Source organism: Aplosporella prunicola (assembly GCF_010093885.1).
Source record: "Aplosporella prunicola CBS 121167 unplaced genomic scaffold K452scaffold_6, whole genome shotgun sequence".
Taxonomy (NCBI): domain Eukaryota; kingdom Fungi; phylum Ascomycota; class Dothideomycetes; order Botryosphaeriales; family Aplosporellaceae; genus Aplosporella; species Aplosporella prunicola.
This window is the reverse complement of record NW_022983534.1, coordinates 801,666-821,530: the sequence shown is the minus strand read 5'-3', so window position 1 is coordinate 821,530 and position 19,865 is coordinate 801,666. Positions and strand designations below refer to the sequence as shown.

The 19,865-nt window shown below is 56.7% G+C and overlaps 13 protein-coding genes across 13 annotated transcripts; 7 read left to right on the top strand and 6 right to left on the bottom strand.

The window, feature by feature from the left end:
* Positions 1–372: 372 nt before the first annotated feature.
* K452DRAFT_245748 (uncharacterized protein) lies at positions 373–1,293 on the bottom strand. The gene is made up of 2 exons (XM_033537990.1): positions 988–1,293; positions 373–933 (listed from the first exon to the last, which is right to left on the bottom strand). The coding sequence occupies exons 1-2, from the start codon at positions 1,233–1,235 to the stop codon at positions 564–566; spliced, it is 618 nt and encodes a 205-aa protein (XP_033400406.1). The 5' UTR covers positions 1,236–1,293; the 3' UTR covers positions 373–563.
* Positions 1,294–1,462: 169 nt separating this feature from the next.
* On the top strand, positions 1,463–1,861 carry K452DRAFT_223063 (uncharacterized protein; the record flags this gene model as incomplete). Its single annotated transcript, XM_033536592.1, has 2 exons — positions 1,463–1,696; positions 1,757–1,861. 2 exons carry the CDS (start codon positions 1,463–1,465, stop codon positions 1,859–1,861), a joined length of 339 nt encoding a protein of 112 aa, XP_033400405.1.
* An 88-nt stretch (positions 1,862–1,949) lies between these two features.
* Positions 1,950–2,833, top strand: K452DRAFT_145497 (uncharacterized protein). Its single transcript, XM_033535478.1, has one exon. It carries the CDS (start codon positions 2,038–2,040, stop codon positions 2,551–2,553), a length of 516 nt encoding a protein of 171 aa, XP_033400404.1. The 5' UTR covers positions 1,950–2,037; the 3' UTR covers positions 2,554–2,833.
* K452DRAFT_285005 (uncharacterized protein) lies at positions 2,381–3,956 on the bottom strand. The gene is made up of 2 exons (XM_033540042.1): positions 3,121–3,956; positions 2,381–3,064 (listed from the first exon to the last, which is right to left on the bottom strand). The coding sequence occupies exons 1-2, from the start codon at positions 3,644–3,646 to the stop codon at positions 2,634–2,636; spliced, it is 957 nt and encodes a 318-aa protein (XP_033400403.1). The 5' UTR covers positions 3,647–3,956; the 3' UTR covers positions 2,381–2,633.
* A 301-nt stretch (positions 3,957–4,257) lies between these two features.
* On the top strand, positions 4,258–6,031 carry K452DRAFT_285002 (uncharacterized protein). The gene is made up of 2 exons (XM_033540041.1): positions 4,258–4,466; positions 4,521–6,031. Exon 2 carries the CDS (start codon positions 4,608–4,610, stop codon positions 5,733–5,735), a length of 1,128 nt encoding a protein of 375 aa, XP_033400402.1. The 5' UTR covers positions 4,258–4,466; positions 4,521–4,607; the 3' UTR covers positions 5,736–6,031.
* Positions 6,032–6,098: 67 nt separating this feature from the next.
* On the top strand, positions 6,099–7,803 carry K452DRAFT_266715 (uncharacterized protein). The gene is made up of 8 exons (XM_033538805.1): positions 6,099–6,414; positions 6,470–6,539; positions 6,594–6,629; positions 6,680–6,812; positions 6,866–6,964; positions 7,021–7,077; positions 7,129–7,573; positions 7,628–7,803. Exons 1-8 carry the CDS (start codon positions 6,365–6,367, stop codon positions 7,677–7,679), a joined length of 942 nt encoding a protein of 313 aa, XP_033400401.1. The 5' UTR covers positions 6,099–6,364; the 3' UTR covers positions 7,680–7,803.
* A 70-nt stretch (positions 7,804–7,873) lies between these two features.
* K452DRAFT_266714 (uncharacterized protein) lies at positions 7,874–10,730 on the top strand. The gene is made up of 3 exons (XM_033538804.1): positions 7,874–7,997; positions 8,045–10,214; positions 10,276–10,730. Exons 1-3 carry the CDS (start codon positions 7,905–7,907, stop codon positions 10,494–10,496), a joined length of 2,484 nt encoding a protein of 827 aa, XP_033400400.1. The 5' UTR covers positions 7,874–7,904; the 3' UTR covers positions 10,497–10,730.
* Positions 10,731–10,938: 208 nt separating this feature from the next.
* K452DRAFT_223122 (uncharacterized protein) lies at positions 10,939–13,818 on the bottom strand (the record flags this gene model as incomplete). Its single annotated transcript, XM_033536599.1, has 1 exon — positions 10,939–13,818. The coding sequence occupies one exon, from the start codon at positions 13,816–13,818 to the stop codon at positions 10,939–10,941; it is 2,880 nt and encodes a 959-aa protein (XP_033400399.1).
* Positions 13,819–14,285: 467 nt separating this feature from the next.
* Positions 14,286–15,076, bottom strand: K452DRAFT_245730 (uncharacterized protein; the record flags this gene model as incomplete). The annotated part of the gene is made up of 1 exon (XM_033537989.1): positions 14,286–15,076. The coding sequence occupies one exon, from the start codon at positions 15,074–15,076 to the stop codon at positions 14,321–14,323; it is 756 nt and encodes a 251-aa protein (XP_033400398.1). The 3' UTR covers positions 14,286–14,320.
* Positions 15,077–15,359: 283 nt separating this feature from the next.
* K452DRAFT_222858 (uncharacterized protein) lies at positions 15,360–15,740 on the top strand (the record flags this gene model as incomplete). The annotated part of the gene is made up of 3 exons (XM_033536578.1): positions 15,360–15,434; positions 15,491–15,590; positions 15,649–15,740. The coding sequence occupies 3 exons, from the start codon at positions 15,360–15,362 to the stop codon at positions 15,738–15,740; spliced, it is 267 nt and encodes an 88-aa protein (XP_033400397.1).
* A 155-nt stretch (positions 15,741–15,895) lies between these two features.
* On the top strand, positions 15,896–16,210 carry K452DRAFT_296091 (uncharacterized protein; the record flags this gene model as incomplete). Its single annotated transcript, XM_033541890.1, has 1 exon — positions 15,896–16,210. One exon carries the CDS (start codon positions 15,896–15,898, stop codon positions 16,208–16,210), a length of 315 nt encoding a protein of 104 aa, XP_033400396.1.
* Positions 16,211–16,815: 605 nt separating this feature from the next.
* On the bottom strand, positions 16,816–18,434 carry K452DRAFT_284998 (uncharacterized protein). Its single transcript, XM_033540040.1, has 4 exons — positions 18,077–18,434; positions 17,753–18,018; positions 17,428–17,688; positions 16,816–17,318 (listed from the first exon to the last, which is right to left on the bottom strand). The coding sequence occupies exons 1-4, from the start codon at positions 18,383–18,385 to the stop codon at positions 16,955–16,957; spliced, it is 1,200 nt and encodes a 399-aa protein (XP_033400395.1). The 5' UTR covers positions 18,386–18,434; the 3' UTR covers positions 16,816–16,954.
* A 286-nt stretch (positions 18,435–18,720) lies between these two features.
* K452DRAFT_349717 (uncharacterized protein) lies at positions 18,721–19,798 on the bottom strand. Its single transcript, XM_033545610.1, has 3 exons — positions 19,698–19,798; positions 19,547–19,596; positions 18,721–19,460 (listed from the first exon to the last, which is right to left on the bottom strand). Exons 1-3 carry the CDS (start codon positions 19,709–19,711, stop codon positions 19,147–19,149), a joined length of 378 nt encoding a protein of 125 aa, XP_033400394.1. The 5' UTR covers positions 19,712–19,798; the 3' UTR covers positions 18,721–19,146.
* Positions 19,799–19,865: the final 67 nt, after the last annotated feature.

Sequence of the window (19,865 nt, the reverse complement as noted above, 5' to 3'; positions counted from 1 at the left end):
CCTGGCCATAATACCCATGATCTGGCGGGTAGTGTGCATCATGGGGCTGATTGTCGTACCCAGTTAGGTCTGCAGAGCCAAAGCCTGGCGGAAGCAGAGCGGCAAACGGATTGTGATATTGCTCGTGCTGCGTCACGTAGTAATCATCATCGAAGCCGTCCATGATGGTGAAAACAACTTTCATCCGCTGGCAAGAGCCCTTAAGCGTGTCCTATTGCCGAGAGCAGGGGCGTGTGAGGCTAGAATAATAGCGGGAGAAGGTGCAGACAAAAGATCAAAGAGGTTAGTATTGCCGCGAAAGTCGAGCACGGCGATCTATGCACGGACCACAGTTTATTTATTGCCGAGTGGGAAGCTACTACGTAGGGCTTTCCCTCACTTTCGCAGCCGGCGCCACTAACGTTAAGCCCGGCCGGTTTTATACTACACTTGTGAAAAAGAGATCCATAATTTGGTGATAGATAAATTACAACCCTTTCACCCTCAACAGACAGTTGGTTCTGGTGGACCCGTGGTATCATCTTTCCGGTAGAACGCCAACTATGCACAGGAACGACCAAACTCTATACATTCTCTTCACTAGGCACAGTCGAGACCATTTCGTACTGGCCTCTGTCCCGGCCCCTACCCCTCCCATAGCTCGTTCCTTCATCCGCTTGCGCATCGTTCTCCGGAACGTCTCCCCTTTTCGCAGGGCGACTGGGTCCTCCGCCGCCACCGAAATTGATTGGCCTGAGCTCTCTCCACTGACAACTCCAAATCCCCAAGAATGTCATCAAAGCAGCACTAGCCAGCTGCACCGCCCACCAGAGCCAATGCGATGGGATCGAATGCGAGTAAAGTGAGGTTACGAGCAGGTGGAGGAAGTGGATGGTAAGAGCAAAGTCGGGGATCAGCTTAGAGCGAGCGACCAAGAGAAGGAGGTATATGACGCTGCGCGACAGATGGTGTTAGAGATCATCAGCAGGCGAACTTCAAAGAACATACCAGATCAGGCTGTTCAGCATCCAGATAAGGCCCAGCATCCAGCCGACGGTTACATCCCCGCGCAAACTGCGCCAACTAAGCAGCAAATCGAGGTTGACATCCTTCCCTGCGACCAAGGCCGTGAATAGAATCAGGATGGCAGCAGATAGGTAATAGGCAAGCTGGAGTAGAACGATCTGGGTGAAAATGCGAAGAGGCGCGACATCTGCGAGAGCGCCGGGACGGGGTGGTCGTCGGCGACGAGGCATCAACTCTGTGTGGAAGACCGAGGACTATGCAGAGGTGGACGACAGGTAGCCCCCGACGTTGCATGAAACCGGGGTTGCCTTGGCGTACCTACGCATGCTTGGACGGCACAACGTCGGAAGTAGTGTAATTACATAATCAAGAACTCATTCACATTGCCGTCAACACACGCAGAACTTGGAGAACTTTGCAACTCTTCCACTCACCTTGTCACCCTCGTTCAAAGACTATGGGTTGGTTTTCGTCCGAGTCGCCGAAGCCCGCCGGCCCAAAGCCCTCGTCCGACGGCGCCTTCGAAGCACCCGACCGCTCCCGTCGCGCGCAATGCTGGGAAGCTCGCGATGCTTACTTCCGATGCCTCGACCAACACAACATCATCGATAGCGTTACGAACAAGGACACGGCGGCGGCGCAATGCGGCAAGGAGGGACAAGTGTTTGAGCAAAACTGCGCCAGCAGCTGGGTAAGTCGGCGCAGGCGTCGTAGGTTGAGTGTTGCTGATGCCGGTCCTGGATTGATGCAGGTGCAATACTTCAAGAAACGCCGAATCGTGGACTACAAGAAGGAGCAGACGCTGAAACAGCTCGAGGCCGAAGGCGCACAGCCGCTCCCGCAGAGCCGGGCATAATTCCACCACAGGAGGCAGAGCGATGGCGAGTGTACGAATAACAGGGAATCGCAGGTGTCGGCGGTCTTGGTGTAGCATGTTTGTGATGTGGCGACCGGTGACTGCCTGCTTGAACGCGGGAAGCTGTCTCTTGGGCTGATTGACGTCGGATTGCGTGTAGCCAGTGCGTGCAGCCGATGCATCGCCAGCACGGGCTGCACATCCCCTGTGCGCTCGAGACACGGCTTCGATGCGTCATCTGGTCTTTGCCCGAGACCCCAAACGTGCACCGGCCGATTGTAGGCAGGGAAGCACGGAGTTACCTCCGCGCCGGCAATGTGCAACTGACGTCCGAATTTGTACATGAACTGGGCAGGCCCGATACTGCCGTCTCCCACCTCCCGACCCAACTTCTGTCTCCTATCCGTGAACCCTCGCGGGTGCATGATGCATCGGGGCGACATGCCGTTTCCTCGTGGTGGGGTGAGGTGAGCACCATTGGCTGCCTAGGCTTGGACGACCGGAACTGCCATCATGGCTGTTTCATGTCGACAGATGTACAAGAGCAAAGGAAATACAGCGTGGCTCAAAGTCATTCGTCCCTCGGGAATAGCAGATACGTTGCTACAGAATTGTTCGCATTCAACTTGCAAGGAATGATTCTGTCGGCTGCTCGTCCCAAACAACAAAGCAAGACCGAAAATTGGCATTGAACAATGAGGGGAACAAAGCGCCCGCGCCCGAAAAGAAGAGAAGATAGCCCTCCATGCACCGAACGAGCTCCTGGCTCGAGCTACTGCCGATACGTGGTTCTGAAGACGTTGGACGGGTCGAATTCCTGCTTGAAGATTTCATATTCCGAAGGGCCCCCTTTGTTTCCGGGTTGACTGGTCTCTATGGCAAAGACCACGTTGGCGAAGGCACCCTGAAACTCTTCTTCGTGAAACAACAAGCCTTTCCACATCTTGGCCACTTCCGCAGCAGGATTACGGAAACCCGGACCAACGCCGAATGCACCAAGGCAGAGATCTCTATGCCCGTACAAGACCGTCATACGCAGGACAGTGCGCATTTTGTCGAGCATCAGTTCTTTCTCCTGTTCAAATGAATACTGGCAGCCGGTCTCGTCGAGTTTCGGGCGCCGCACCGGTGCTACGGATATGACTGGCAGGACCCGAAACTCCCTCCAGACATGGTATGCTTCTGGGCCGTCGCGATAGACGACTGAATGGGGGATCAATGTCATGCTCACATTTACATGCTCGGAAACAATCACTCACCAACGTGTGGGGAATATATGCCGCCTCTTTGAGGTATGGGATAGTGAGGGTTTGCATACTGGGACCCCCAGGGGCACAACAAGGTTCGCACGAGGTTGCTCCTTCTAGCGAAGCATTCTTCAGGTGCAAGCAGGCCCGATTCCCAATCCCCACCGGCACGCCTCTCGTTGGCCATGTTGACAACGGGGATCCTGAGAGCGGACGGGGGAATGGTGCCATTCTGGCGGCCGTAGCGGTACCAATCCAAAGCCACGTCGACAGGATCCCCGTCGATGATGGCGACGCGGAGGCGCTCCTTGATCCTAGCATCGGGCTCGAGGGCGACGGGGGGAGGATTTGGCTGGAGAGCGGACCAGGCTGGATATTCGGGCATCTGCCGTTCGATGTAAGGAATGTAAGTCCTTTTTGCCTCTGCGGCAATCTCGGAGGGTCTGGGTCTAGATGGAGGCATGGTGAGGAAGCGGGAGGGTGGTGGTGAGACGGAAAGCAAGTAGGAGGCATGGCTATATGTTGGGCCAAATGGCATTGTAGCAGCACAAAGCAGCGAATGGGAACACGCGGGTCCTGACTAGGAAATGGTGTTTCGAAGATGCGGTTCAGGCGCAGGGCGCGATCTTGCTGTGTTCCAGGCGCTGCATGGCCGGTGGCAGCAAGGGAAGGCCGTCCTGACTCTGGCCCATTTCCAGATCGTCGGGCCCCGTGACGGATCTGAGATGTGGAGGTGGGTGGAGGGCGAGGCTGCTGCAGGATCGCGAATGCGCCGGTCCTGGCATTCGCGCTTCTGACACTGTGCGATGGTAGCACCAGCGATGAAGTGAAATCTGACATCGCCTCATCATCCATGCAGGAACAGCGCAACCTCGACCGCGCCGCGCCCGTCCTCCCACACCTCCCACACCCTCGCAATGCCGCTGCTGCGCCGGCCGCTGTGCGCTGCTTCCGTGCCGCCTGGCTGCTTCCGTGTGCAACGAGTGGCCGCCTCCTCCGTTGCTGCTCTCCTCCGCCGCCAGCGGCCCGCCACGACGACGTCGGGTGAAACGGTCACTGTCAATGGCTTTGTGCGCTCCGTCCGCAAACAGAAGCGCATTGCCTTTGCTGCCGTCGGCGATGGCTCCTCCCTCGAGTCGCTGCAGGTCGTCCTGAGCCCCGAGCAGGCCGCAGGGTGAGTGGGTGAGCCCGCCCTGCCAGATGCTGCCGCGGCTTTGCTGACGCTCAACGTCTGTAGCCTCTCGACTGGTGTCGGCGTCGCTGTATCCGGCCAATGGCAAACCTCGCCTTCGGGCAAGCAGCAAGCCCACGAGTTGCACGCCCACAACGTTCGCATCCTCGGCCACCATGACGCTGTCGTGAGAGCTGTCCACCCGTGCCACATGCGCCTTCTTCACTGACCTGCTCGCTAGTCTTATCCATTGCAAAAGAAGTACCACAGCCCCGAGTTCCTCCGTACTCTGCCTCATCTACGCACTCGCACACCCTTCAACTCCTTGATGCTACGCTTGCGCTCGCAAGTCATTGCCGACGTCACTGCATTCTTCTCCACGCGCGAATTTATCCAGACTCAGCCGCCCATTATAACTTCCTCGGACTGTGAAGGCGCCGGCGAGGTCTTTTGCGTGTCAACGGAAAAAGATAATCCTAAAGACCGCTTTTTTAGATCCCCTAAATACCTAACCGTTTCCTCGCAGTTGCACTTGGAAGCATTGGCGCAGTCGGTTGGCAAGGTTTGGACGCTTTCCCCGACGTTCCGTGCCGAGAAGAGCGACACGCCGCGCCACCTTAGCGAGTTCTACATGCTCGAGGCAGAAGTCAGCTTTGTGGAGAATCTCGACGGCATCATGGATATTGTCGAGGAGATGCTGCGAGACGTGGCGGACCACTTGACAAATTCAGCGGTGGGGAAAGAGCTCCTTCTTGCAAGGTCACCCGCGTGGGTCAAGGAGGACGAACACCTTAACATCACACCCGAAACGCTATCACAGAGGTGGGAAGCCCTGCGCAGGGGTCCATGGCCACGCATAACGTATGCCGAAGCTATTTCAAGATTAAAAGAAGCGGAGTCACAAGGCCAGGTAATCTTCGACTTCAAACCGTCATTCAATGAGGGGTTGCAAGCTGAGCACGAGAGATTTATTGCCGAACACATCGGGCAAGGAGGACCGGTCTTTGTAACTGACTATCCTCGCGCCGTGAAACCGTTCTATATGGCTCCTTCGACCTATGGTCCAGAAGTACCAAACGCCTCACCGACCGTAGCCTGCTTCGATCTTCTGGTGCCCGAGATCTGCGAACTAGTTGGTGGGTCCATGCGTGAGCATCGCCTGCCCGAGCTGCTTGCCGCCATGGATTTGCATGGCCTGCGGAGGCCAAGTGATCATGACGACGCAGCGCGCGGCACGAACTCTCATACAATTGCGGAACCGGAAGCTGATGTGGAACTTGGCTCCTCAAATAAACCCAGCGACCTGCAATGGTATGTGGATCTTCGACGATATGGCAGCGTCCCCCACGGCGGATTTGGCATAGGTTTCGACAGGCTTTTAGGATACCTGTCTGGTGTACCGAACATTCGAGATGTTGTCGGCTTCCCCAGGTGGCACCAGCGGTGCGATTGTTGAGGGTGATTTTGCCTGAACATGCGCAGTGGGCTTTTCACCAACAGGGTTGTGTGTACACTCCCGACAGTAGTCGGCAACACTGAGGACCTACCAGACGCAAGGCCATCTGGGAGCGGCGACCAAGACCTGGTACACCACGAAGCATGGGATAGACACGCCAGGGCTGACTCGCCTTGTGCTCTGTAGATTTGCCTGGCCTCCAATGAGACAGGTTGTAGAAGCGTGTACGTCGTTTGAATTTTACAATACCTGAGAGATACAAGAAGCCGAGGCATGAATGACACATTAGTGGCGGCCAACTCCATCGTTAGTCCAAACCCAACAATTGCCTTTAAATTTGTGAGGTTGCGGTCGAGGCTGACGGGATGACATAAACACGACTAGTGCATGGTTGGAGGTCCGCGGATGTACTTTACGTACATCCGACGGGCAGCTTTGACAAAAGTGACGGCGGTCGCCTCTTCGCTCCAGCTAATTTACCACCACCGGACCGCGAATGATTGCACGCTGACCACTTTCTTTCGCGCATTCTCTCTGGCCTGTCAATTGTCCAGCCCTCACATTCCCGCCCCCGGCCTTTCACCACCGCAACCATAGCTACCGAACGAGCACCGGGCGTGGTGGCTTATATGGCCGCCCACGACAGAGTACCAGCTCCTGTAGAAGAAGTTGAATACGAGTAGGCCTGGATTCAATGCGCACACCTTGGCAGGAGCTACGCTTACAATGTCTAGCTATGAATCTCTACCGCCCAACTACTCTCTCGCCGCGAACATGCTGGCAGGCGCGTTCGCTGGCATCGCCGTATGTTTTTGCCGCCTTGCCCGAGACAGTTGCGCGCATGCTCACATACTATAGGAACATTCGGTGATGTATCCGATTGACCTGCTCAAGGTGCGTTGGCCTGTCCTTGCCGCCGGGCTCGCGCTGACTGAATCCCGCAGACCCGCATGCAAGTTGCCAACCCTTCGCCGACTGCGATGTACACGGGAATTTCGAATGCCATGATCACAATCACAAGGCTGGAGGGGTTCCGGACATTGTGGCGAGGCGTGTCGAGCGTGGTGCTAGGGGCTGGTGAGTGGCCGAATCTGCGGAATTTTACACCAACGACTCTGACGGTTTCACAGGACCGGCGCACGCCGTTTACTTTGCAACATACGAAGCGGTCAAGCATGCAATGGGCGGAAATGAGGGAGGAAAGCATGAGCATCACCCTATTGCTGCTGGTACGCCGAAATCGCACCCTCGATGCGCCGGGGGCCGGTAGCTGACGAAAAGGTAGCTGTAAGCGGTGCATCTGCGACGATTGCCAGCGATGCGCTCATGAACCCCTTCGATGGTAAGAAGGCGCCCGCGAGTCGTTTGGTGCCTCTGGACTGACCCAAAGCAGTCATGAAGCAGCGGATGCAGCTTCACGGATCGACCTACAAATCCCTGCAACACTGCGCGAGCTCGGTGTTTCGCAACGAGGGCGTTGGTGCATTCTACGTGTCGTATCCTACGACGCTGTGCATGACGGTGCCGTTCACGGCGCTGCAATTTGTCGCGTACGAGTCATTATCCAAAACGATGAACCCGACAGGCCGCTGGGACCCTTACACGCACTGCACCGCGGGCGGTCTTGCCGGAGGCGTCGCTGCGGGCTTCACGACGCCGCTCGATGTCATCAAGACACTGCTGCAAACTAGAGGCACTGCCACCGACCCGGAGCTCCGCAATGTTCGGGGCTTGGTGCAGGCCGCGGCCATTATCAAGCGCCGGGACGGGTGGGGAGGTTTCTTCAGAGGACTCAAGCCTCGGATAGTGACGACGATGCCCAGCACGGCGATCTGCTGGTGAGTAGCTACGCCGGAACCGGCTTCGGGACACTGCTGACGGTATGACTACAGGACGGCCTACGAAATGGCAAAGGCATTCTTCATCGCGCAAGGCCAGGAGTAGGATATTTGTTTCACTACGAGGCATAGAAGGGTGTCCGGGCTGGCGTTTACGAATCAAAATATGTAGGATAGACGGATAGCTAGCTAGAGTAGTTACAGTAATGGACCAGCATCCTGGCGCCGCTAAAAGGCTTGGTTCACTAGCCACACATCCTACGTCAGCAACGTACGCTGACTGCACTCACGCGCCCAACCTAACTCGCTCTCCGCCGCGCCTCCATCCCCGATGATGCGCCAAAAGCCTTCTTCTTCTGCCATGCAGAAGACTTACGACGACTGCTATCTCGTCTGCTCGACGGCCGTCTACTTCGAGACCCAGGTAACGCCCCCACTGCGCCCCCGCACCTCAGCCCTCTGACCGGCCAGGGCAACGAGGCCGAAGCGCTGCGCTCGTGGCGCAGTGCCCTCGACCAGATTTACTACTTCAATGCCCATCGCCGCCCTGCCAACTATGCTCCCAAGACCGAGACGGAAAAGGCACTGCAGGCTTCGCTGCGTGAACTCGAGCTACAATGCAAGGAGCGCGTCGACTTGCTCGAAGCCTTGGAAGAGAGCCGCAAAGAGACCAAAAAGGGAAAGGAGCATGGGACTTTGGGAGAACCTGCCGGTCCTGTGCTGCACGCCACCAGCGCGACCCCGAAGTCAGAGGCAGACCGAGATAGAGCTGGCTGGCTCGCTCAAGGCACCATCCCCCCGGTCAACTATCCAGACCTTTCTAGACCAGCTCTCCCAAAGAGGCCATCCCTACTGTCCAACAGAAGCAGTGATGGTCTTAGGTCACGCGTCTCACCACGTCTCGGAACCTCTGCACCAGCCCTGTCAGTACCGCCTCTCAAAAAGTCGTCGCGAACGCCTAGTCCGGAGAAGAAAGTTGGTATGCTCAGGACACTACGTCCTGGGAACAAGGATGGCAGGAAGTCTTCATCGTCGCGTCTTACAAGCGGTCTGAAAGGCCGGCCTCCCGCTGCTGCCAAGGCCGCAACACAGGCTTGGGGCTCCATGTCCAGTCCTGGCTCTCGTATGCCCATGTTAGCTGCCGAGAACGCCAGTAAAGAAGCGCTCACAGCTGCGGCAATGTCCAAAGAGGCGAGCAGTCGAACGCCAATGGAAGCACCAAGACAAACCACTACTACAACAATGGAGCCTTTCGCAAGCACATCCCCCGGTCAAAATACAGGAAATGGAATCGGTGAGGGAATCGGGGGTTCACGTTCCTTACCCTCAACGGCGTCAAATCGTGGTTCCGCCTCACTGATTGTAAATGCACCGTTAGGGACAACCCTAGGGCATGAGCGCAAGAAAACACCAAGCCCTCCAAATGATTACCCTCCAACTAGGAATTGGCCAAACCTTAAAGCACCCGAAAACCAACCAATACCCAAGCCTGGTTCCCTTCGCCTTAGAACCACTGAATACCCTCCTGGGCTGTTGAATGCGAGGAAAGTCAAGCCGAGAGTAGCCCCAAAGCCACCAGAGGCCCGATGCAGCCGAGAAGGTATGAATCTGGCAGCAGAAAATAGAGTTCAGCGCCTAGAAACGACGCTGGCTGTTCACCGCAAAGCTGTTGCCGCTGATCAGTCTTCGCGGGCAATTCACATGAATAATCTATCAATCAGAGACGAAGAAGACGGCACGAGCAGTGGATTAGAGCAGAAAGCCAAGCCGATGCAAAATGACAAAGCCATAGCCGCACCCACAAAAGCCGACACGCCACCGAGTCCGATGTCGGATGTCTCCACAAATGCTTCTTCCGAGCTGTCTCCTGAAGAAAAGGCCTGGAAAGAGCGCGTTGAGCGCCTGATGAAACGCCTTCCAAAAGGCGTTGACGAAGCTGCAGCCAAGCAGATATTCAATGAGATTGTCATTCAAGGCGACGAAGTGCACTGGAATGACGTTGCCGGCCTTGAAGCGGCCAAGTCTGCACTCAAGGAAACTGTCGTGTACCCTTTCTTGCGGCCTGACCTTTTCATGGGCCTGCGGGAACCGGCTCGGGGCATGCTATTGTTTGGTCCACCGGGCACAGGTAAGACAATGCTGGCACGAGCTGTTGCAACAGAGTCCAAGTCGACGTTTTTCGCTATTTCCGCAAGCAGTCTTACTAGCAAGTATCTGGGAGAGTCCGAGAAGCTTGTGCGTGCCCTCTTCCAGCTTGCAAAAGCGCTCTCTCCTTCCATCATATTTGTCGATGAAATCGATTCCTTGCTCTCCTCGCGCTCTGGTTCAAACGAACATGAAGCGACCCGCCGAATCAAGACGGAGTTTTTGATACAGTGGTCCGACCTGGCAAAAGCAGCTGCAGGTCGAGAACAAACAGAAAAAGACAAGGAAAAGGGTGATGCTAGTCGAGTGCTTGTACTTGCCGCCACTAATCTGCCCTGGGCCATTGATGAAGCGGCAAGAAGGCGGTTCGTCAGAAGGCAATATATTCCTCTTCCGGAGGATCATGTCCGGAAGCTGCAACTAAAGACGCTCCTGAGCCACCAAAAGCACAGTGTAACCGACGAGGACTTGGATGAACTAGTAACACTAACAGAAGGTAAGTTGGGCGGCAATTTCTTACTGTCCTCTCTCTCTCGCAGACTAACTTTTCCATCAAGGCTTCTCTGGCTCCGACATCACGGCGCTCGCAAAAGACGCTGCAATGGGGCCGTTGCGTGTGCTCGGTGAGAAGCTGCTCCACATGACAATGGACGAGATTAGGCCGATACAGCTCTCCGACTTCCAGGCCAGCTTAACGAGCATCAGGCCCAGCGTGAGCAAGCAGGGATTGAAGGAGTTTGAGGATTGGGCCAAGGAGTTTGGAGAACGGGGCGGCTAAGCCGGGCACTGATGACCTGCACCCCGATTGGATGACATGACGAACAACACTCACCTATATGTATAAAGAAGTCATGGTCCCAGGCGTTGTGCTTTTTAGATGGCGTTGGTCCGGACAGCGGAATGGATCCAATTGATTGATGGGGGATTCGGCGGTATGCATGTTTAGAATCGCAGGCTATGTAAATATTTGGTCAAGTGTGACTTGGGAATCATAAAACAGCTTTGATTATTTGGTACAAGAGACAAGAGGCCGTTTAATTCTACAGACGAAAGGGTATGTACGTATGTCAAGTCGCTAAAAGGGGTTGCTCCAACGTAAGAATTCCAATAAAGCGCCATTGTCAACCAAACCAAACCAACCAGCCAACCAACGCCAAAGTCCCAAACCCTAACCCACATGACCAATAACAAAAGGTGTGTGTATCAACAAACGCACTCACTCACCAACCTCCTCTGATCCTCCCTCCGCGCCTCCCAGCGGCGCCTCCCTTCTTCCCCGCAGCCAACGCACCATTAACCCTCCTCCGCGCCGCCCACCCCCTCGCCACCGCCTGGAAGCCCAGCACGTCGCCGATGAGGCGCTCGATCCTGGCGTCCAGAACGCGGCGCCACGCACGCTGCAGCACCGTGGCGGCGCCGACGACATGCTCCCTGGCGCGCACCACCGTCGCGCAGTGCGCGGCCAGGCGTAGTAGGACGACGCGGCGCGAGGCGTGCTGGCGGGCGAGGCGGGCGCGGTAGCTGCGCTGCAGGGTTGTGGCGGCGCGGTGGGCGCGCGAGGCGGGCAGCAGGCGCGCGGCGAGGAACGCGAGCGTCGTGGTGGTGAAGTCGCTGGAGGGGATGGGTTTGGAGTGGTGTGCGGTTGTGGGGGCGGCGAAGAGAGAGACAAAGGCCGCGCTGCACCCGATTGAGCGCAGTTTTGCGGGCAGCGTGCTTGTGGTTGTGTCGGTGTTTGCGACAGCAGGGATGCAGCCGATGTAGGCGTCGACGACAGCTTCGAGGACGCGGTTGTCGGCAAAGGACGTCGTGAGGTTAGCGACGCGCAGGCTGCGTCCGCGCGCAATGCCCCGCGCCCAGCGGCGCAGGAGAGAGGTGTGCTTCTCGAGGCCCTCGAGCTCCTCGGGGTCAGCCTCCTCGTCGCTGTCGGGGTCGGCGTTTTCGTCGGCATCGTGCTGCTGACGGTGGCGCTGGATCTCACGCTCCACTTCCTTCCAGTCGACGAGCGCTTCCAGACCCCATTTTCCAACAAGGCCCCATAGGAGGCCGAGAGTCTTCTCGCGGTGCCCGTCTACGATGTCCTCGGCTGTGACTTCTGCAGCGACGCGGCTGGCGATGCCTTTGACACCTTCCAGAGCGCTCAGCGCAATCTGGATGTTGTATGTTTTCTGTGCTCGGCCTATGCAGGGGTATTTGAGGTGTTGGGACAGCACAAAAGCTTCCTTATCGCTAGCGTTGATGGAGCTTGTGAGCAGCTCGCCGGTGGGCATTGTGACGGTAATGTTGTCCTTTTGGAGTGCGAGAGTAGCAGGAGTGTACAGCAGGAGCTCGACAAGCCGTGTCAGAAGGACACCATCTCTCAAGTCTGTTGCTAGGTTTCGGATGTGATAGTCGTATTCCTGCAGAGGGTACTGAATGCAGTGCAGATGGTAGTCGAGGTGGCCCAGGGGTCGTGATAGGTCACCCAGAGAAGGCAAGAGAAGACTTGCCAGCCCCTGAAGGACCGAAGTGGATGATTTGTGGTTAGAGGTTGTCTGGAATAGAGGAGTTGGGATAATGTCACGCTTCTTGCTCAAGTCCAGAAGAAGGACCAGCATCAAGCTGCGGAGAACGGTACGTCGCCATGACCAGCCTTGGGATCCAAAGTCATCGCCTGCTTGCTCTCGTCCTCGCGCAATGCTAGCTATGCTGCCAATGCCAGCCTTGACACGAACAGCATCCTCATTACGAATGAAGAAAATGTCCAGGAAGCCCTCGATCGCCTTTCTCTCTGCGCGCTTGTGCCGCGAGTCACTCTCAGATGATGTTGAGCCAGAGGAAAGCCTCGAGGATACAGGGATCTGCCGCCCAATGACCACCTCTGCCGCTGCTTTGAGAAGCGAAAGGTCATATGTCTTGACAAAGAGATCGAGGAACTTTCGGCGTTGTCCAACGTCATCTTTGAGGCGCAGCGCCTTGTCTAACAGGTCCTTCGGAATGCTCAAAGCACCGTATAGGAGAGACGCTTGCAATCGCTTATGCAACAACGGAATTGCAGGCTCTTGATATACTGCCAGAAGCTGCCTTCTTAAATCGCCTTCCTTGGCCTCCTGGTCAATGGAACATGGGTCCGCAGAATGGAACAGGTTGTTGACCAGCTGCGTGATAGCAACTTCTTGGTAGCTGAGCCAGCTGTCCTCGTAGAGCTCTGGCCTCTGGAGATCCTCCAAGAGGACCGGGTACTTCTCCTCTTGTTTCTCCGCTTGCTGAGCCAGCATAGGCACGCTGAGCTTAGAGGGCGCCTTTTCCAGCCTCTGGCGGCGCAACGCGCGTGGAGGCGTCCTTGAGTTATGGAAGGGCGAAGAAGAGGCTGAAGAAGAGAGGGGCTTTCTCAGATGTTTCGGTGTCTTTTCCTTGAGCGGTGCTCTTGCCGTGGGGGTATACCGAGCAGATTTGAGCACCTTGGATGGAGTTTCTTTTTGCAAGCTCACAGAGCTCGTACGTTTGCGAGTCGTCTCGCCTTTGACCAGCGAAGAGCTCGTAGGTCCCGTTGCACTGGTTCTTACTCTGCGAATCGCGTCTGGCTTGGTAGGCTGTTTCGAATGGTCCTTCTTCTCCGGGAACTGGGCGGAAGCCTTTTTCGATTCTTTTCCTCCCGCTTTAAATGACCTTCCTGGTGGTATGTTTTCTTTCCCGACACCCTTTCCAACCCTATCTTCCACGAACGAAACAGCCTGAAATGGGCGCGTACTCTGCTGGAGGGGAGCGCGCTTGGGGGCGGCCACCAGCGGCTTCCTTGGTTTTTGGCTCTGCTTGAGTGCTGACTTGAGTTGGCCTGGCTCCTCTTCCGATACGGTTACCAGGTCGAAACCAAGATCGGGAGATTTGGCGCGGGGATTTCTGCTACCGGACGCGAATGCTCCAGGGTGGATGGTCATGATGGTGGTATCATCGGAAGGGATATAGATGGTCCTGCGGCGGGGTTCTTTTTGGATTTCGGATTTCTTCGTCCGTGGTGGCATTGCGGCGTTTTCGTCGTTTGCGCTTGCGCGCGGGGTGTTGTTAAGGCCCTTTTCTGCTAGAAGAGCGGATACTCTTCGCCTCCTGGGGCGCGCGCTTTCCATGTCGGTGGGCAGCTTGCGGCGGGTTGATTGCGATGGCGTGGCGCTCCATCTGCCATCCTGGGCTTGTGCGATGTTGCCGGCGGTTAACCTCTTGGCTGGCCTCTTTTGCGGCGAATCATCTACCCAGATGTCGAGGGCAGGGATTTTGTTCGATGCGCGCAGGCTGGAGGGGCGGGCTTTCTTCTGCATGATTGATGCCGGATATTCGAGGTGGGTGGTCGTGTTGTCCGAGTATGCGGCGGACATGTTTGCGATGGAGAGTCGGGATGAAGTCGTGAGTAGAGCAGAGTAGAGTAGAGCAAAAAGCAAGAAGAAACGAATTAAGGGTATCTATTCATTCCGCAGTGGTAGGCATGCATGCTCTGATGGTTGGTGGTGAACGTGCTCGAGCTAGCGACCAGGACGTTTACTCTCGCCCTATCGATTGTTGGCCGGGCAACACTTTTGCGGCACCACAGCAATGCGCACACGTTGTAGATTTGTATTGTATTATAGGTAGTTCTCAAGGATTGCGCCATATCCTCAGGATCTGCAGCTTTTCCCAGCCTGCCTGCTTGCCGCTTGAACCAACGCTGGCCGCCGACCATTCCGGGCCCCACGCCTTGACCCGCTGCTCGACTTCGCGCGGCTTGTTTTGAGCGCAGAGCAGAATGTACGCTACGCCGCGCTCTGCCTGCAAAATATGCGGCAGCTCCTCCAATAGCCTGTTGGTCGTCTCCATGCCATCGACGCCTCCTGCGTACGTGAGAGACAGTAGATACGAATCCTGCTCAAACGTCGTCTTTTGCGTCCCAGAGGCGTACTGGTTGTAGCGCTCGTGTTGCGCCAGGTCGGGCATCTCGGCCGGGACGTAGGGAGGATTGAAAATGAGGACATCTACAGCTCCCGGACGGAGCGGCGCGGACAGATCGGCGTTGAGGGCGTCGAGATAAATGCTATGTGGGGCCGCAGCCTCTTTGATGGCGGAGCGGACAGTCTTGTCGGTGGCATGGCAGGCAAAGGCGCTGATGTCGAGACCCAGGGTCAGCACGTCGCTGCGGCCGAATATGGTGCGCGCATTCTGGGCGACAAAGGCCAGCACGACGCCGGAGCCAGGGCCGACCTCAGCGACTAGAGGCGAGGCGGCAGCGCCAAAGCGGTCATGCAGAAAGGCCGTCTCGCCGGCGGCTGACAGCGTGTCGAGCAGCAAGAATGAGTCCTCGGCCGGCTCGTAGACACGGTCGAAATCGACGTGGGCGGTATTGGGCGTCGGCAGCATGGTGCAGCAGCGGGCGAGCGAGAAGCGGGAGTATAAAAATCGCTGAGTGACGTCGGCCAAATGGCGTCCGTCGTCCATCATCACCGCCGCCGCCGCTTTCGCCGCCCCGCGCCGCATCCATCTTGTTGATAGCACAATGAGGCCCTCAATTGCCTTGCGTCTGGCTGAAGCAACGGCTGCCGGCGCCGCCAAACCGCTGCGGCCCGCCCCGCTTGCCCTGCTGCCTCCCATCCCGCTGTATCGTCGCATCCTGCGCACCCATCGCCAAAAGCTGGACCCGCAGATGCGCCTGCTCGGCGACGAATACGTCAAGTCGGAATTCCGCGCGCACAAGGACGTCGAGAACCCAATCCACATTGTGCGCTTGCCCACCTACAACCCCCCGCGCGCGCACCGCTGACTGCCGCCGCCCAGATTGGCTTCCTCACCGAGTGGCAGATGTACGCGCAGCAGATTGAAGGCGACTCGTGGCGCGGCGAAAAGTTGGACAAGAGCAAACTGGACAAAATGAGCGGTCAGTCGCCTGTCGGGAGCCGTCGCGATTGCTCCTTTTCTTTCTAACCGCTTCCCAGATCAACAAATCGGCCAGCTTTACGAGCTCATGCAAGCCATTCGCAAGCAAGAACTTGAAGACGACGATCCCGGTCACGAGGGAAAACAATAAAAGAACTATCCTTTTCCCACGCGTGACGTGGTCCCTAACATAAAGAAGTGCTTGGTTGTTTATAAACCTGTTCGCCCAGCCCCCTCCACAGCACACGCGAGAATCAATACAGACTACCAACAAGAGCACTTGCAAGGAACAATCGCCTCACCACCATGTGCACCACGACATACTACAGGTCGCTCGAATGCGGCCACGCCTGGCTGATGCTCCGGATGCCCTGCTCGCCATGGATGAACCTCACCAACTGCCCCATGTACCAAGACCGGGCCATGACGCACGTTTCCACGCTGCCACAGCCCAACCGCCGCCGCATAGCTCCCCGGTACTCTTGCCCCTGCTGCGACTACAGAGGCCACTACAACCCCAGAATCGTCAGAGTCATCAGGAGCGAACGGTACGGCGTCAAGATCGGGAGCGGGCCGAGCCGACGTGATCCTGGCTGTGCATTTTTCTGCGCTGTCATGTAGAGGCGTGAGGCGACTGCAATTGTCAATCGGAGTTTGGGACTTGGGCGGCAGCAAACTACTATGGATGCATATGCATAGCGGGAGGCTACAGGGGCTGCGTGTTCGCACCCGTTTGTGGACACAAACTTTCATGGCCTCCCTTCTTCTCCATTCACCCTTGATTCACCACACATCCAACACGGCTTTCAACACAATAATGCAAGCTGACAGCAGTTCGATGCGAGCGGGCACGTTTACGGTTCCTGCATACTTTCTTTCACGCCCTCCGTGTCCAATTAGTTGAAATCCATTCTCAACTGGAACAACAACAACACTGCTTTAGATCAAGTCACACAGCAAGACATACAAGGCTGTTCCCCGGAATACTCACCAGAGCTTGGTATCTGTTTTCTCTAGGCCACCAATACTCTAAGCTCATCACGCGACTGATCAGTACCTATCCAGCGACATCGGAGGCGGGGGTTGCCAGGCCTTTTCTCATCATAAGCGCTGCGGCGAAGAGTCGGTCAGTTCTTTGGATGGAGCCGCGTTATCTGTGCTAGAGCACATGCAACCGAAAATGTTAGGTGCTGTCATAGGCTTCCCAGGTAGTAAGGATTTAAGAATCTCTCAATGTATGCATGCATTTTGGTATCGTGACAGCAGCAAAAGGTCCGCATCATCCGCCATATCACCCCATAAGATCAAGACATAAACCCCTACAATACAGAATACGCCAACCCCTCCATCCGCCGGCCAACCACCCTACTCAGCATCATCGGGTGCGCGTGGAGGCGTATCGTCAACCTGGATACCGCCCCTCTTCTTCTCGTGCGAGTCATGGAACGGCAAGCGCCAGCCGCCCTCGTCCTCGGGCGTGCTGAGCCACAGGCGCAGCAGGTGGCGGCGAGGCGCGGGGGGCGGGTGGTCGCGGTACTCGGTGCGCGCGTGCAGCACGTGCTCGTTGGAGAGGAACTGGATGTCGCCCACCTCGAGGATCATGTGCAGCGCGAGGCGCAGGCAGGTTTCCTCGAGCACGCGCGCCGCTTCTTCCTGCGCGGCCGAGAGGGGCGGGATCAGCCCCGCGTCCGAGTAGCGCGTTAGCGAGCGCACGTAGTAGGGGTCCCATCTGTGTGTGTTGTGTGTTAGCTTGTCTGCGCCTTGTAGGTACGGTTGTGGGTTTGGGGAGAGATGGGGACATGGGGGTTGACAGGGCAGGAGGGACCAAGGTGCTGTACTTGGAGTACACGCGCGGGCTCTCGCCCGTCTCGAGGTAGAAGATGCTGGTGCGGATCCAGCCGTCCTGGCCCTGGCTCGTCTCGCCCTTGCGGTCAAAGTACCAGATGGGCTGCGTCAGCGTCTCGGCCACGTCCGGGCGCTCGCGCTGCAGCGTGTTCCACACGTGGTGCGAGGAGACTATGTCTGACTCGCCGCCCTCCAGCGCGCGCGCGATGCAGAGCAGGCCGACAATGTCCGAGTCGTCGGCGTGGAAGAATTGGCTTTTTATGCTCGTGTTAGCTTGATGCTACGTGTCTCGACTGCAAGAGGCTGTGTTATGCTTACCGCGCGTTTGTCCTGTAGATGCGGACGGAGTCGATCTGCGTGGGGTCATCACCAACGTCCTTGACGTGGCCCAAGATATGACCGCGGCCGTTTTGGGATACAAAGTACCCCAAGTAAGTCCCAAGGCCCATGTATGCAACCGCGCTCTTGTGGACGCCCCATTTCTCTACAGGGAATCCCTTGAATAAGATGAATCCTTTGCCATTGAGCAGTTCATTGCGCAGTGCTGTCATAGTCCTCGAGAGCTTCGGAATTTGGAAGTTGCCCTGGGTGGAGACGTCAGCTACACATTATCGAACCAATCAGATGCTTGGGGTTCTTTACCTGGGAAATGCCAGTCAATGGAGTGCCAGCCTCAATGAAGCGATCAGCTGCTTCGCCCAACTCGGCAACCTCCTCTTCACTTAAGGGATGCGTCCAGCGCTCCGGGTTGTTCTTGTAGTCCTCGGCCTTCCACACTGTAGGGCCTGTTATCTCCTTGGGAAATTCAGAGTAAGGTCGGAGCTTGTCGTAGAGGGGGGCATGCTGTCCCGAGGTCTTGAGGCCGTCAGGGAAGACATCTGTGTTGATCGTGGCCTTGGAGGGCACAGTATACGGGGGTGGAGGGATTGAGTCTGTGAGGGCAGGTGCCATTGTGTAAAAATGAGAGAGTAGATAGGCAGGTAAGACTAAGCAGTGTGGAGGGGAAAAGCGGCGCAGGAAATAAAATGGTCTAGGAGGGGTAGAGTCTTAAACCATTCACGCCCGAGGACGACGACAGGCCTTGAGAGGCTCGGAAATGGCGTGACGACCAGGCATTGCGTGCTCGGCGCTGTAGTGCACCTCATATCGAGGAGTGTCTTGCGTGCTCGGCGGGCCTCAATGGCGGCGATCGTTGCGGGGTCCCCTAGCCGGAACCCGTCAACCGTTGACTGCGCGCGCACTGACGCAACCTGCCCAAACGCGCCAAGATTCCGCGCTGCTGTTCACGTCATGTGAAGCTGGAAAATCTAATCAATCGTCTTCTTTCGCGCCTTCGCTGTGCACAAGAACATTGAGGTTAGTTGCTGGGTGAACCGTGTCGTGGGCCGCAATCGCGCTGCTCTTTCAACCACAAGAGTCGCTTGCTCTTCAAAACGTGCGCAATGGTGTTACTTTTCGCTGTCATTCCTGCAATATCCAGTTACGCCAAACAGGCAACGTAATTGCCTCAAGCACTCTCGCAGAATAGCCCATATCCCCCACCAGGCTCCGAAGCGCAGACCTCTTTTCCGCGCCATTATACGTGAGAGCGCGGGTTATCTTCAGTGTCGAACCAGCCATGATTCGGGATCGCCTTCACCACTTTTTCTTCATATCGTGAAACCCAGCTCAAAGCCGCTGCTCTTTCCGTGTCGATCCAAGCCTCAAACTGTTTAGAAGCCCCTGCCACCACCACGTCCCCTGCCGCCACGGCCACGGCCCCTACCCCTCGGGCCTCCGCGGCCGCCACGTCCGCCACGGTCAGCCTGCTCCTTCCTGGCCTTGTTCTTGGGCTTAGGCGCGTCGTCAATGAGGAGAGTGTCCAGCGGCAGGCTGTCGGGGAGGATGTAGTAGCGGATGTTTGATCCGCGGATGTTGATCGACTCCAACGAGAGAGTTTCGCGGCCCTTCGGGGTCATCTTGACGGTACGGAGAGCCGTGTTCATCTGGGGAGAAACAGAGGCAATTGTGCCATGGATAATGGTGCCTGGTTAGGTGACGCTGTCAGAGTCCGCGCGGCGCGTAAAGATGTCTTGCGCCTCGCATAACGAGCACGTATCGCAGATGACTAACCGTTCTTGAGCTCGATCGTGACCGTCTCATTCTGGCATTTCATAAGGAACCTGTCCCAGAAGCCGTCAGCCTGGTTCGCGGTCGACGAGCCTTGATGGAGAAAAGCTTAGCCCGCGCTACGCTCCGCGAAATTGGCGGGAAGCTAGCTTACCTGACGAGCTTCATTTTGGCGACTCCGGATTGTGCTTGTCAAGCGGGTGTGATTCCTGCGCAGGTGGTTTGGGCGCGTCAAAAGTGCTTGACGAAGTGATGTCGAAGGTGGTGGAGTTTGAGCGTGACGGGCCAAGCCAAGGTGCCCGAGCTTGCCCGTCACGTAACT

Coding starts and splice junctions, on each gene's coding strand:
- K452DRAFT_266715 (XM_033538805.1), top strand. CDS start 6,365: ATGGCCGCCCACGACAGAGTACCAGCTCCTGTAGAAGAAGTTGAATAC. Junction 6,540..6,593: donor GCGCGTTCGCTGGCATCGCC/GTATGTTTTTGC, acceptor CACATACTATAG/GAACATTCGGTGATGTATCC. Junction 6,630..6,679: donor ATCCGATTGACCTGCTCAAG/GTGCGTTGGCCT, acceptor TGAATCCCGCAG/ACCCGCATGCAAGTTGCCAA.
- K452DRAFT_285005 (XM_033540042.1), bottom strand. CDS start 3,646: ATGCCATTTGGCCCAACATATAGCCATGCCTCCTACTTGCTTTCCGTC. Junction 3,065..3,120: donor CATATATTCCCCACACGTTG/GTGAGTGATTGT, acceptor TCCCCCATTCAG/TCGTCTATCGCGACGGCCCA.
- K452DRAFT_245748 (XM_033537990.1), bottom strand. CDS start 1,235: ATGCCTCGTCGCCGACGACCACCCCGTCCCGGCGCTCTCGCAGATGTC. Junction 934..987: donor ATGCTGAACAGCCTGATCTG/GTATGTTCTTTG, acceptor TCTGTCGCGCAG/CGTCATATACCTCCTTCTCT.
- K452DRAFT_285002 (XM_033540041.1), top strand. CDS start 4,608: ATGCTACGCTTGCGCTCGCAAGTCATTGCCGACGTCACTGCATTCTTC.
- K452DRAFT_349717 (XM_033545610.1), bottom strand. Junction 19,461..19,546: donor CACGATCGAGCTCAAGAACG/GTTAGTCATCTG, acceptor TCACCTAACCAG/GCACCATTATCCATGGCACA.
- K452DRAFT_284998 (XM_033540040.1), bottom strand. CDS start 18,385: ATGGCACCTGCCCTCACAGACTCAATCCCTCCACCCCCGTATACTGTG. Junction 17,689..17,752: donor ATCTACAGGACAAACGCGCG/GTAAGCATAACA, acceptor GAGCATAAAAAG/CCAATTCTTCCACGCCGACG. Junction 17,319..17,427: donor AGCCCGCGCGTGTACTCCAA/GTACAGCACCTT, acceptor CAACACACACAG/ATGGGACCCCTACTACGTGC.
- K452DRAFT_145497 (XM_033535478.1), top strand. CDS start 2,038: ATGCATCGCCAGCACGGGCTGCACATCCCCTGTGCGCTCGAGACACGG.
- K452DRAFT_266714 (XM_033538804.1), top strand. CDS start 7,905: ATGATGCGCCAAAAGCCTTCTTCTTCTGCCATGCAGAAGACTTACGAC. Junction 7,998..8,044: donor CCGTCTACTTCGAGACCCAG/GTAACGCCCCCA, acceptor CTGACCGGCCAG/GGCAACGAGGCCGAAGCGCT. Junction 10,215..10,275: donor ACTAGTAACACTAACAGAAG/GTAAGTTGGGCG, acceptor TTTTCCATCAAG/GCTTCTCTGGCTCCGACATC.